Below are 13,383 nucleotides of genomic sequence, written 5' to 3' on the forward strand. Positions count from 1 at the left end.
CTGCAGTCACCACTAGGGGGAGCTCCCTGTATACAGCGATACATGATAAGATCCTGTCTGCAGCCACCACTAGGGGGAGCTCCCTGTATACAGAGAAACATGATAAGATCCTGTCTGCAGCCACCACTAGGGGGAGCTCCCTGTATACAGAGATACATGATAAGATCCTGTCTGCAGTCACCACTAGGGGGAGCTCCCTGTATACAGAGATACATGATAAGATCCTGTCTGCAGCCACCACTAGGGGGAGCTTCCTGTATACAGAGAAACATGATAAGATCCTGTCTGCAGCCACCACTAGGGGGAGCTCCCTGTATACAGAGATACATGATAAGATCCTGACTGCAGCCACCACTAGGGGGAGCTCCCTGTATACAGATATACATGATAAGATCCTGTCTGCAGCCACCACTAGGGGGAGCTTCCTGTATACAGAGAAACATGATAAGATCCTGTCTGCAGCCACCACTAGGGGGAGCTCCCTGTATACAGAGATACATGATAAGATCCTGACTGCAGCCACCACTAGGGGGAGCTCCCTGTTTACAGAGATACATGATAAGATCCTATCTGCAGTCACCACTAGGGGGAGCTCCCTGTATACAGCGATACATGATAAGATCCTGTCTGCAGCCACCACTAGGGGGAGCTCCCTGTATACAGAGATACATGATAAGATCCTGTCTGCAGTCACCACTAGGGGGAGCTCCCTGTATACAGAGATACATGATAACATCCTGTCTGCAGCCACCACTAGGGGGAGCTCCCTGTATACAGAGATACATGATAAGATCCTGTCTGCAGCCACCACTAGGGGGAGCTCCCTGTATACAGAGATACATGGTAAGATCCTGTCTGCAGCCGCCACTAGGGGGAGCTCCCTGTATACAGATACATGATAAGATCCTGTCTGCAGTCACCACTAGGGGGAGCTCCCTGTATACAGAGATACATGATAAGATTCTGTCTGCAGCCACCACTAGGGGGAGCTCCCTGTATACAGAGATACATGATAAGATCCTGTCTGCAGCCACCACTAGGGGGAGCTCCCTGTATACAGAGATACATGATAAGATCCTGTCTGCAGTCACCACTAGGGGGAGCTCCCTGTATACAGAGATACATGATAACATCCTGTCTGCAGCCACCACTAGGGGGAGCTCCCTGTATACAGAGATACATGATAAGATCCTGTCTGCAGCCACCACTAGGGGGAGCTCCCTGTATACAGAGATACATGGTAAGATCCTGTCTGCAGCCGCCACTAGGGGGAGCTCCCTGTATACAGATACATGATAAGATCCTGTCTGCAGCCACCACTAGGGGGAGCTCCCTGTATACAGAGATACATGATAAGATCCTGTCTGCAGTCACCACTAGGGGGAGCTCCCTGTATACAGAGATACATGATAAGATCCTGTCTGCAGTCACCACTAGGGGGAGCTCCCTGTAGTCATATGTTCCAAAGAAAAAGGTCTTATTAGTTGCCATCTGTCCACAGTCTGTAAAATAATATTATTGGGGCATGTAGACAGTAATTGTGCCCCTGTTGAAGCCCCTTAGAGTTCTTAACCCCAACCATTCCCTTTTCATGGCCCTCGTAGAATATGGTGCCCCCTAATGACTGCAGTAAATTCCCCGCACACAGAAGGTAGGTTCCCCCACATCATATGATGGCGCTCACATTATTAAATTATTATGACCCCTGCATTAATAAATCTTCTCGCCTCTCCCCGTCCCCCTCGGCTGCCTCTTCCTGTGAGTGTGCAGACGGACGCTCCGCACAGCAGGCGCCATGTAGTGACGCCATCACACGTCCGACGCTCAGGCTGAAGGATGGAAGAGGGAGCCGTTGGCTTTGTTACCCCACTCTACTCCCCGTTATCTGAGGGCGCAGACACCATTGACGTGATGGTGACAGGTGGGGGTCTGGAGTGGTGCCGCTCACAGATTCCATGGCGGTTGTGGGGTCTGCGCTCTCCATGCCTCTGAGCAGAGGGTGGACTCCATCAGCATGAAGGTCTTGTCTGTCCTGATGGGGCCGGTGTCGCTTCTCTGTACACAGTAGGGGATGGTGGGGGGTTTGTGGTGATTTCCTTCTCTTTTCAGGGGCCATTCTGTGGTGTTTTCTATGGCGGCCCGCTCTAATGGACGCCCATTGATTGCCGTTGTCAGGAAACCCTCACCCATGTCCTTTCTCTGCTGCCTGGTGGTTCAGCACCCGCTCACTGCCGGTGTCTGTCCCCTCAGGTATCGATGGTCCCGCAGCAGCTTTCCAGGACGAGGCCACGGACACAGGGAGCCACGTCCAGATATTAACCGTCGGCCAGTCCAGCCATGATGAGGACGAAGCAGAAACGTTGAGCGCCGGTCAACCGCAGAGCAAGCAGGACCTGAGGGCGACCATGCAGAAGAAAGGTGAGGAGCCGACGGGGCAGTCCGTGCCGGGCAGTCCGTGCCGGCCGCTCCGCTCGCCCCCGGGTGTCATCAGTCGCTCTCTGATTTTACCTGCAGGAATATCCAGCAGCATGAACTTCGATGAAGAGGAGGACGAGGAGGATGAGGACAGTTCAAGTTCATCCCAGCTGAACAGTAACACCAGACCAGGCTCAGCCACCAGCAAGAAATCCAATAAGGTCCGTAAATTCCATGGACGGCGTCTGCTCCACGCCGCGAGAATCCTTCCCCGAGGATCAAAGATACAAATGCTTCTCACAAAACGAGAATATCATCAAAAAGTGAATCTCCTATATTCTATAGAGTCATTACACAGAGTGATCTATTTCACGTGTTTATTTCTGTTAATGTTGATGATTATGGCTTACAGCCAATGAAAACTATTTCTGTTAATGTTGATGATTATGGCTTACAGCCAATGAAAACCCAAAAATCATTATCTCAGTAAATTAGAATACTTTATAACACCAGCCTGAAAAATGATTGTAAAATCCGGAATTTTCAGTAACTGCCCTCAATACTTGGCCAGCTCCTGTGTGTAATGACGATAGAATATGGGAGATTCTCACTCTTTGTATTGAAGAACTGAAATAAATTCACTTTTTGATGATCTTCTCATTTTGTGAGATGCACCTGTTTGTGATCTTTAACAACCCCTGTGGGCGCTGAGCGGTGGCCATCAATTACTAGATCTGGGGGGCCGGGGACTTGGGGGATAGTTCTCAGATCAGTCTCTATCAGTGTGTCCCCCCACAGGAGACGGCGTCAGCCCCCAGCCCTGCCACCAACGAGCCCCCCATCGATGTGGAAGACCTGGAGGAGTTTTCGATGCGGCCGGCACCCCAGGGGGTCACCATTAAGTGCCGGATTACCAGAGACAAGAAGGGCATGGACCGGGGCATGTACCCCACTTATTATCTGCACCTGGAGCGGGAGGACGGTAAAAAGGTCAAAATGACATCAACTTCCCAATATCTGTCATGAAGTTGGATCATTGTGATCAGAGACAGGTTCTTGTCTCCTCACATCCCCTCACTGTAAAGAATCCTTCCATCTACCGTTATCCTACTGTCCTTGCTGGTAAATGAAGCCAAGGACATAAAGCAATGTTTCATCCATCCGATGCCACAAAATCGTTACGTGCTGTCAGTTTTCTGCAGACAGGACAGGGATCTGCAGCACTGAGGAGGAGCAGAGAGGACAGGGACTTGCAGCACTGAGGAGGAGCAGAGAGGACAGGGATCTGCAGCACTCAGGAGGAGCAGAGAGGACAGGGACTTGCAGCACTCAGGAGGAGCAGAGAGGACAGGGACCTGCAGCACTGAGGAGGAGCAGAGAGGACAGGGATCTGCAGCACTCAGGAGGAGCAGAGAGGACAGGTATCTGCAGCACTGAGGAAGTGCAGAGAGGGCAGGGATCTGCAGCACTGAGGAGTAGCAGAGAGGACAGGGACCTGCAGCACTGAAGAGGAGCAGACAGGACAGGGATCTGCAGCACTCAGGAGCAGAGAGGACAGGGACCTGCAGCACTGAGGAGGAGCAGACAGGACAGGGACCTGCAGCACTGAGGAGGAGCAGAGAGGACAGGGATCTGCAGCACTGAGGAGGAGCAGAGAGGACAGGGACCTGCAGCACTGAGGAGGAGCAGAGAGGACAGGGACCTGCAGCACTGAGGAGGAGCAGACAGGACAGGGATCTGCAGCACTGAGGGGGAGCAGACAGGACAGGAATCTGCAGCACTCAGGAGGAGCAAAGAGGACAGGGATCTGCAGCACTCAGGAGGAGCAGAGACAACAGGGATCTGCAGCACTCAGGAGGAGCAGAGACGACAGGGATCTGCAGCACTCAGCAGGAGCAGACATGACAGGAATCTGCAGCACTGAGGAGAAGCAGATATGACAGGGAGCTGCCGAACTGAGAAGAAGCAGATATAACAGGGATCTGCAGCACTGAGGAGGAGCAGAGAGGACAGGGATCTGCAGCACTGAGGAGGAGCAGAGAGGACAGGGATCTGCAGCACTGAGGAGGAGCAGAGAGGACAGGGATCTGCAGCACTGAGGAGAAGCAGATATGACAGGGATCTGCAGCACTGAGGAGGAGCAGATATGACAGGGATCTGCAGCACTGAGGAGGAGCAGAGAGGACAGGGATCTGCAGCACTGAGGAGGAGCAGAGAGGACAGGGATCTGCAGCACTGAGGAGAAGCAGATATGACAGGGAGCTGCCGGACTGAGGAGGAGCAGATATGACAGGGATCTGCAGCACTGAGGAGGAGCAGAGAGGACAGGGATCTGCAGCACTGAGGAGAAGCAGATATGACAGGGATCTGCAGCACTGAGGAGGAGCAGGGTGCTGCTAGGAAATGTGGTTTTAGTAGTTATGAATAGGGCCTTTTAGTTCTGAGAAACTGGATGCACCGTGGGACAGGTACAGAAGAAAAAAAAAAAAAAAAAAAAGATAGAAGAAAAAAGCTTTATGTTGTGTTTAATCTATTAATAATAGTCTTGCACATACTGCACTTTGTAATGACGACTGCCAATGTGGAAATAACTAAGCAGCTGCTGTACCTGCAGCAGCCACCGGAGGCAGACCGCAGCGATCACACATCCCCTTCCTCAGTAAATAATCATTGTATTTCTATAGCGCCAACATATTCTGCAGCACTTTACAATTACAGACAATGAAGGTCGATTACATTGTGAGATTTTAATGATTTTAGGTTTTTCTATTGGCTGGAAGAAAACGGAAGAAGAGTAAAACCTCGAATTATCTCATCTCCATAGATCCAACCGACTTGTCGCGGGGAGGAGAGAGTTTCATCGGCAAACTCCGGTAATGAGATTACAGATCAATGTCCCAGATAAGAGTCACATGGACGACAGTAACCGCGTAATCATTGCAGGTCAAACCTGATGGGCACCAAGTTCACAGTCTACGATAACGGGGTGAACCCGGTGAAGACTTCCTCGAGTCTGGAGGCGAGCAACTTACGTCAGGAACTCGCTGCCATCTGCTATGTGAGTGCCGGGTACAAGGACTGTAGCTTAATGATCGACTCTGGGCTTCAAATCTGGACCATGTTCGAGATCTCTGCTTACTGTCAGTGATCGTACACATACATCACCTCCAACTAGTGAGCCGAGTGCTGGAGGACACACACGCTCAGTCACCGCCACCTAATGAGCCGAGTGCTGGAGGACACACGCTCAGTCACCGCCACCTAATGAGCCGAGTGCTGGAGGACACACACGCTCAGTCACCGCCACCTAATGAGCCGAGTGCTGGAGGACACACACGCTCAGTCACCTCCACCTAATGAGCCGAGTGCTGGAGGACACACACGCTCAGTCACCTCCACCTAGTGAGCCGAGTGCTGGAGGACACACACGCTCAGTCACCGCCACCTAATGAGCCGAGTGCTGGAGGACACACACGCTCAGTCACCTCCACCTAATGAGCCGAGTGCTGGAGGACACACACGCTCAGTCACCTCCACCTAGTGAGCCGAGTGCTGGAGGACACACGCTCAGTCCCCTCCACCTAATGAACCGAGTGCTGGAGGACACACACACCCAGTCCCCTCCACCTAATGAGCCGAGTGCTGGAGGACACACACGCTCAGTCACCTCCACCTAGTGAGCCGAGTGCTGGAGGACACACGCGCTCAGTCCCTTCCATCTAATGAGCCGAGTACTGGAGGACACATGCTCAGCCCCTTCCATCTAATGAGCCGAGTGCTGGAGGACACACACTCTCAGCCCCTTCCATCTAATGAGCTGAGTGCTGGAGGACACACACGCCCAGTCACCGCCACCTAGTGAGCCAAGTGCTGGAGGACACACATGCTCAGCCCCTTCCATCTAATGAGCTGAGTACTGGAGGACACACACACTCAGTCACCGCCACCTAGTGAGCCGAGTGCTGGAGGACACACACGCTCAGTCACCTCCACCTAATGAGCCGAGTGCTGGAGGACACACACGCTCAGTCCCCTCCACCTAATGAGCCGAGTGCTGGAGGACACATGCTCAGCCCCTTCTGTTGTGAATTCTGTGGCTGAGTTCACTTCTGTGGTCACAAGTGGTATTGCAGTCTCTGGGCTTCCTCCCTCAGGTGTTTTGGTGAGCTCGTTGGCTGCCTTGCTATTTAGCTCCACCTGAGTCTGTCTTCCTTGCTCCTTGTCAATGTTCCAGTGTTGGATCTGAGCTACTGCATCTTTCCCTGGGCCTGCTGCTCTGCTAGATAAGTGCTTCTAGTTTGTTTTCTGTTTTTTCTGTCCAGCTTGCTATTAACTTTTGCTGGAAGCTCTGAGAAGCAAAGGGGTGCACCGCCGTGCTGTTAGTTCGGCACGGTGGGTCTTTTTGCCCCTTTGCGTGGTTTTCGTTTTAGGGTTTTTTGTAGACTGCATAGTTCTCTTTGCTATCCTCGCTCTGTCTAGAATATCGGGCCTCACTTTGCTGAATCTATTTCATTCCTACGTTTGTCTTTTCATCTTGCTAACAGTCATTATATGTGGGGGGCTGCCTATTCCTTTGGGGTATTTCTCTGAGGTAAGTCAGGCTTGTATTTCTATCTTCAGGCTAGTCAGCTCCTCAGGCAGTGCCGAGTTGCATAGGTAGTTGTTAGGCGCAATCCACTGCTGCTTATAGTTGTGTGAGGATAGATCAGGTACTGCAGTCTACAGAGATTCCACGTCTCAGAGCTCGTCCTATTGTTTTTGGTTATTGCCAGATCTCTGTATGTGCGCTGATTACTGCACACTGTGTTGCCTGATTGCCAGCCATAACAGTACAAGGAGCCCACCAATGATTCCCAATAGAGGGAAAAAAGAAATCCTGACATCATTTTTTTTTCTTAGCTCTGTCTTCAGTCTTTTTTTTCCCCTAGACATTAGAGTGCTTCAGGACACAGCTGTGGACATGGATATTCAGGCTCTGTGCTCCTCAATGGATAATCTCGTTGTAAATGTACAAAAGATTCAAGATACTATTGATCAGAAATCGATGCTAGAACCAAGAATTCCGATTCCTGATTTGTTTTTTGGTGACAGAACTAAGTTCCTGAGCTTCAGAAATAATTGTAAGCTATTTTTGGCCTTGAAACCTCATTCTTCTGGTAATCCTATTCAACAGGTTTTGATTATTATTTCTTTTTTGCGCGGCGACCCACAGGACTGGGCGTTTTCTCTTGCACCAGGAGATTCTGCATTGAGTAATGTTGATGCATTTTTCCAGGCGCTGGGATTGCTTTACGATGAGCCTAATTCAGTGGATCAGGCTGAGAAAAATCTGCTGGCTTTATGCCAGGGTCAGGATGATGTAGAAGTATATTGTCAGAAATTTAGGAAATTGTCAGTACTCACTCTGTGGAATGAATCTGCACTAGCGGCTTTGTTCAGAAAGGGTCTCTCTGAAGCTCTTAAGGATGTAATGGTGGGATTTCCTATGCCTGCTGGTTTGAATGAGTCTATGTCCTTGGCCATTCAGATCGGTCGTCGCTTGCGCGAGCGTAAATCTGTGCACCATCTGGCGGTATTGTCTGAGAGTAAGCCTGAGCCTATGCAGTGCGACAGGACTATGACTAAAGTAGAACGGCACGAACACAGACGTCTGAACAGACTGTGTTTCTATTGTGGTGATTCTACTCATGCTATTTCTAATTGTCCTAAACGCACTAGGCGGTTCGATAGCTCTGCCGTTATTGGTACTGTACAGTCCAAATTCCTTTTGTCCATTACCTTAATGTGCTCTTTGTCATCATATTCTGTCATGGCGTTTGTGGATTCAGGCGCTGCCCTGAATCTGATGGATTTGGATTATGCTAAACGTTGTGGATTTTTCTTGGAGCCTTTGCGGTGTCCTATTCCGTTGAGAGGAATTGATGCTACACCTTTGGCCAAGAATAAGCCTCAGTACTGGGCCCAGCTGACCATGTGCATGGCTCCTGCACATCAGGAAGTTATTCGCTTTTTGGTACTGCATAATTTGCATGATGTGGTCGTGTTGGGGTTGCCATGGCTACAAACCCATAATCCAGTATTGGATTGGAACTCTATGTCGGTAACCAGCTGGGGTTGTCAGGGAGTACATGGTGATGTTCCATTTTTGTCTATTTCGTCATCCATTCCTTCTGACATCCCAGAGTTCTTGTCGGACTTTCAGGATGTATTTGAAGAGTCCAAGTCTGATGCCCTACCTCCGCATAGGAATTGTGATTGTGCTATCGATTTGATTCCTGGTAGTAAATTCCCTAAGGGTCGTTTATTTAATTTGTCCGTACCTGAACACACCGCTATGCGCAGTTATGTGAAGGAATCCCTGGAGAAGGGACATATTCGCCCATCGTCGTCACCATTGGGAGCAGGGTTCTTTTTTGTAGCCAAGAAGGATGGTTCGCTAAGACCGTGTATTGATTACCGCCTTCTTAATAAGATCACTGTTAAGTTTCAGTATCCCTTGCCATTGATTTCTGACTTGTTTGCTCGGATTAAGGGGGCTAGTTGGTTTACTAAGATTGATCTTCGTGGTGCGTATAATCTGGTGAGAATCAGGCAGGGAGATGAATGGAAAACGGCATTTAATACGCCCGAGGGTCATTTTGAGTATCTAGTGATGCCGTTCGGACTTGCCAATGCTCCATCTGTTTTTCAGTCTTTTATGCATGACATTTTCCGTGAGTATCTGGATAAATTCCTGATTGTTTACTTGGATGACATTTTGATCTTCTCAGATGATTGGGAGTCTCATGTGAAGCAAGTCAGAATGGTTTTCCAGGTACTGCGTGCTAATTCCTTGTTCGTGAAGGGATCAAAGTGTCTCTTCGGTGTGCAGAAAGTTTCATTTTTGGGGTTCATCTTTTCCCCTTCTACTATCGAGATGGATCCGGTTAAGGTTCAGGCCATCCAGGATTGGACTCAGCCGACATCTCTAAAAAGTCTGCAGAAATTCCTGGGCTTTGCTAATTTTTATCGTCGCTTCATCTGTAATTTTTCTAGCATTGCCAGACCATTGACCGATTTGACCAAGAAGGGTGCTGATTTGGTTAATTGGTCTTCTGCTGCCGTGGAAGCTTTTCAGGAGTTGAAGCGTCGTTTTTGCTGTGCCCCTGTGTTGTGTCAACCTGATGTTTCTCTTCCGTTCCAGGTCGAGGTTGATGCTTCTGAGATTGGTGCAGGGGCGGTTTTGTCACAGAGAGGTTCTGGTTGCTCAGTGTTCAAACCATGTGCTTTCTTTTCCAGGAAATTTTCTGCTGCTGAGCGTAATTATGATGTGGGCTACCGAGAGTTGCTGGCCATGAAGTGGGCATTCGAGGAGTGGCGTCATTGGCTTGAGGGTGCTAAGCATCGCGTGGTGGTTTTGACTGATCATAAGAACCTTACTTATCTTGAGTCTGCCAAGCGCTTGAATCCTAGACAGGCCCGTTGGTCGTTATTTTTTGCTCGTTTTGATTTTGTGATTTCATACCTTCCGGGCTCTAAAAATGTGAAGGCGGATGCTCTGTCTAGGAGTTTTGTGCCCGACTCTCCGGGGTTATCTGAGCCGGCGAGTATCCTCAAGGAAGGAGTCATTGTGTCTGCCATCTCCCCTGATTTGCGGAGAGTGTTGCAGAAATTTCAGGCTAATAAACCTGATCGTTGTCCGGCCGAGAAACTGTTCGTCCCTGATAGGTAGACTAGTAAAGTTATCTCTGAACTTCATTGTTCGGTGCTGGCCGGTCATCCAGGAATCTTTGGTACCAGGGAGTTGGTTGCTAGATCCTTCTGGTGGCCATCTCTGTCACGGGATGTACGTACTTTTGTGCAGTCCTGTGGGATTTGTGCTAGGGCTAAGCCCTGCTGTTCACGTGCCAGTGGGTTGCTTTTGCCCTTGCCGGTCCCGAAGAGGCCTTGGACACATATTTCGATGGATTTCATTTCTGACCTTCCCGTTTCTCAAAAAATGTCGGTCATTTGGGTGGTCTGTGATCGCTTTTCTAAAATGGTCCATCTGGTGCCCTTGGCTAAATTGCCTTCCTCCTCTGATTTGGTACCTTTGTTCTTTCAGCATGTGGTTCGGTTGCATGGCATTCCTGAGAATATTGTTTCTGACAGAGGTTCCCAGTTTGTTTCAAGGTTTTGGCGAGCCTTTTGTGGTAGGATGGGCATTGACCTATCTTTTTCCTCGGCCTTCCATCCTCAGACTAATGGCCAGACCGAACGAACCAATCAGACCTTGGAAACATATCTGAGATGTTTTGTTTCCGCTGACCAGGATGATTGGGTGTCATTTTTGCCGTTGGCTGAGTTCGCCCTTAATAATCGGGCCAGCTCGGCTACCTTGGTCTCTCCATTTTTCTGCAATTCTGGGTTCCATCCTCGTTTCTCTTCAGGACAGGTTGAGTCTTCGGACTGTCCTGGTGTGGATTCTGTGGTGGACAGGTTGCAGCAGATCTGGACTCAGGTAGTGGACAATTTGACCTTGTCCCAGGAGAAGGCTCAGCTTTTCGCTAATCGCAGACGCCGTGTGGGACCCCGACTTCGTGTTGGGGATCTGGTTTGGTTATCTTCTCGTCATATACCTATGAAGGTTTCCTCTCCTAAATTTAAACCTCGTTTTATTGGTCCGTATAGGATTTCTGAGATTCTCAATCCGGTGTCTTTTCGTCTGACCCTCCCAGACTCCTTTTCCATACATAATGTATTCCATAGGTCGTTGTTGAGGAGATACGTGGCACCTATGGTTCCATCTGTGGAGCCTCCTGCCCCTGTTTTGGTGGAGGGGGAATTGGAGTATATTGTGGAGAAGATTTTGGATTCTCGTGTCTCTAGACGGAAACTCCAGTATCTGGTCAAATGGAAGGGTTATGCTCAGGAAGATAATTCCTGGGTTTTTGCCTCTGATGTCCATGCCCCAGATCTTGTTCGTGCCTTTCATGTGGCTCATCCTGGTCGGCCTGGGGGTTCTGGTGAGGGTTCGGTGACCCCTCCTCAAGGGGGGGGTACTGTTGTGAATTCTGTGGCTGAGTTCACTTCTGTGGTCACAAGTGGTATTGCAGTCTCTGGGCTTCCTCCCTCAGGTGTTTTGGTGAGCTCGTTGGCTGCCTTGCTATTTAGCTCCACCTGAGTCTGTCTTCCTTGCTCCTTGTCAATGTTTCAATGTTGGATCTGAGCTACTGCATCTTTCCTTGGGCCTGCTGCTCTGCTAGATAAGTGCTTCTAGTTTGTTTTCTGTTTTTTCTGTCCAGCTTGCTATTAACTTTTGCTGGAAGCTCTGAGAAGCAAAGGGGTGCACCGCCGTGCTGTTAGTTCGGCACGGTGGGTCTTTTTGCCCCTTTGCGTGGTTTTCGTTTTAGGGTTTTTTGTAGACTGCATAGTTCTCTTTGCTATCCTCGCTCTGTCTAGAATATCGGGCCTCACTTTGCTGAATCTATTTCATTCCTACGTTTGTCTTTTCATCTTGCTAACAGTCATTATATGTGGGGGGCTGCCTATTCCTTTGGGGTATTTCTCTGAGGTAAGTCAGGCTTGTATTTCTATCTTCAGGCTAGTCAGCTCCTCAGGCAGTGCCGAGTTGCATAGGTAGTTGATAGGCGCAATCCACTGCTGCTTACAGTTGTGTGAGGATAGATCAGGTACTGCAGTCTACAGAGATTCCACGTCTCAGAGCTCGTCCTATTGTTTTTGGTTATTGCCAGATCTCTGTATGTGCGCTGATTACTGCACGCTGTGTTGCCTGATTGCCAGCCATAACACCCTTCCATCTAATGAGCCGAGTGCTGGAGGACACATGCTCAGCCCCTTCCATCTAATGAGCCGAGTGCTGGAGGACACATGCTCAGCCCCTTCCATCTAATGAGCCGAGTGCTGGAGGACACACACGCTCAGTCCCCTCCACCTAATGAGCCGAGTGCTGGAGGACACACACGCTCAGTCCCCTCCACCTAGTGAGCCGAGTGCTGGAGGACACATGCTCAGCCCCTTCCATCTAATGAGCCGAGTGCTGGAGGGCACACACGCTCAGTCCCCTCCACCTAGTGAGCCGAGTGCTGGAGGACACATGCTCAGCCCCTCCAACTAATGAGCCGAGTGCTGGAGGACACACGCTCAGTGCCCTCCACCTAATGAGACGAGTGCTGGAGGAGACACATGCGCTCAGTCAGCGCCACCTAAGGAGCCGAGTGCTGGAGGACACATATGCTCAGTGCCCTCCACCTAATGAGCCGAGTGCTGGAGGACACATATGCTCAGTGCCCTCCACCTAATGAGCCGAGTGCTGGAGGACACATACGCTCAGTCCCCTCCACCTAATGAGCCGAGTGCTGGAGGACACATCCCCTCAGTCCCTTCCACCTAATGAGCTGAGTGCTGGAGGACACACACGCTTAGTCACCTCCACCTAATGAGCCGAGTGCTGGAGGACACACACGCTTAGTCACCTCAACCTAATGAGCCGAGTGCTGGAGGACACATGCGCTCAGTCACCGCCACCTAATGAGCCGAGTCCTGGAGGACACACGCGCTCAGTCCCTCCACCTAATGAGCTGAGTGCTAGAGGACACACACGCTCACTCCCCTCCACCTAGTGAGCAGAGTGCTGGAGGACACACATGCTCAGCCCCTTCCATCTAATGAGCCGAGTGCTGGAGGACACACACGCTCAGTCACCTCCACCTAATGAGTCGAGTGCTGGAGGGCACACGCGCTCAGTCCTCTCCACCTAATGAGCCGAGTGCTGCAGGACACACACGCTCAGTCACTGCCACCTAATGAGCTGAGTGCTGGAGGACACACACGCTCAGTCCCCTCCACCTTATGAGCCGAGTACTGGAGGACACATTCGCTCAGTCCCTTCCACCTAATGAGCCGAGTACTAGAGGACACACACGCTCAGTACCCTCCACCTAATGAGCCGAGTGCTGGAGGACACACACGCTCAGTCACCTCCACTTA

The 13,383-nt window shown here is 50.4% G+C and overlaps 1 protein-coding gene across 4 annotated transcripts in view; it reads left to right on the forward strand.

Moving 5' to 3' along the window:
- TUB (TUB bipartite transcription factor) overlaps positions 1 to 13,383 on the forward strand; it is a 158,061-nt gene that overhangs the window by 130,168 nt on the left and 14,510 nt on the right. For all 4 annotated transcript variants that reach the window (XM_069738359.1, XM_069738362.1, XM_069738360.1 and 1 more), the window contains 5 exons: positions 2,251 to 2,418; positions 2,515 to 2,636; positions 3,214 to 3,405; positions 5,176 to 5,288; positions 5,359 to 5,473. In XM_069738359.1, coding sequence (XP_069594460.1) covers positions 2,251 to 2,418; positions 2,515 to 2,636; positions 3,214 to 3,405; positions 5,176 to 5,288; positions 5,359 to 5,473 — 710 coding nt within the window. The remainder of the gene's footprint in view (positions 1 to 2,250; positions 2,419 to 2,514; positions 2,637 to 3,213; positions 3,406 to 5,175; positions 5,289 to 5,358; positions 5,474 to 13,383) is intronic.

This window comes from Ranitomeya imitator, chromosome 9 (genome assembly GCF_032444005.1).
Source record: "Ranitomeya imitator isolate aRanImi1 chromosome 9, aRanImi1.pri, whole genome shotgun sequence".
Taxonomy (NCBI): domain Eukaryota; kingdom Metazoa; phylum Chordata; class Amphibia; order Anura; family Dendrobatidae; genus Ranitomeya; species Ranitomeya imitator.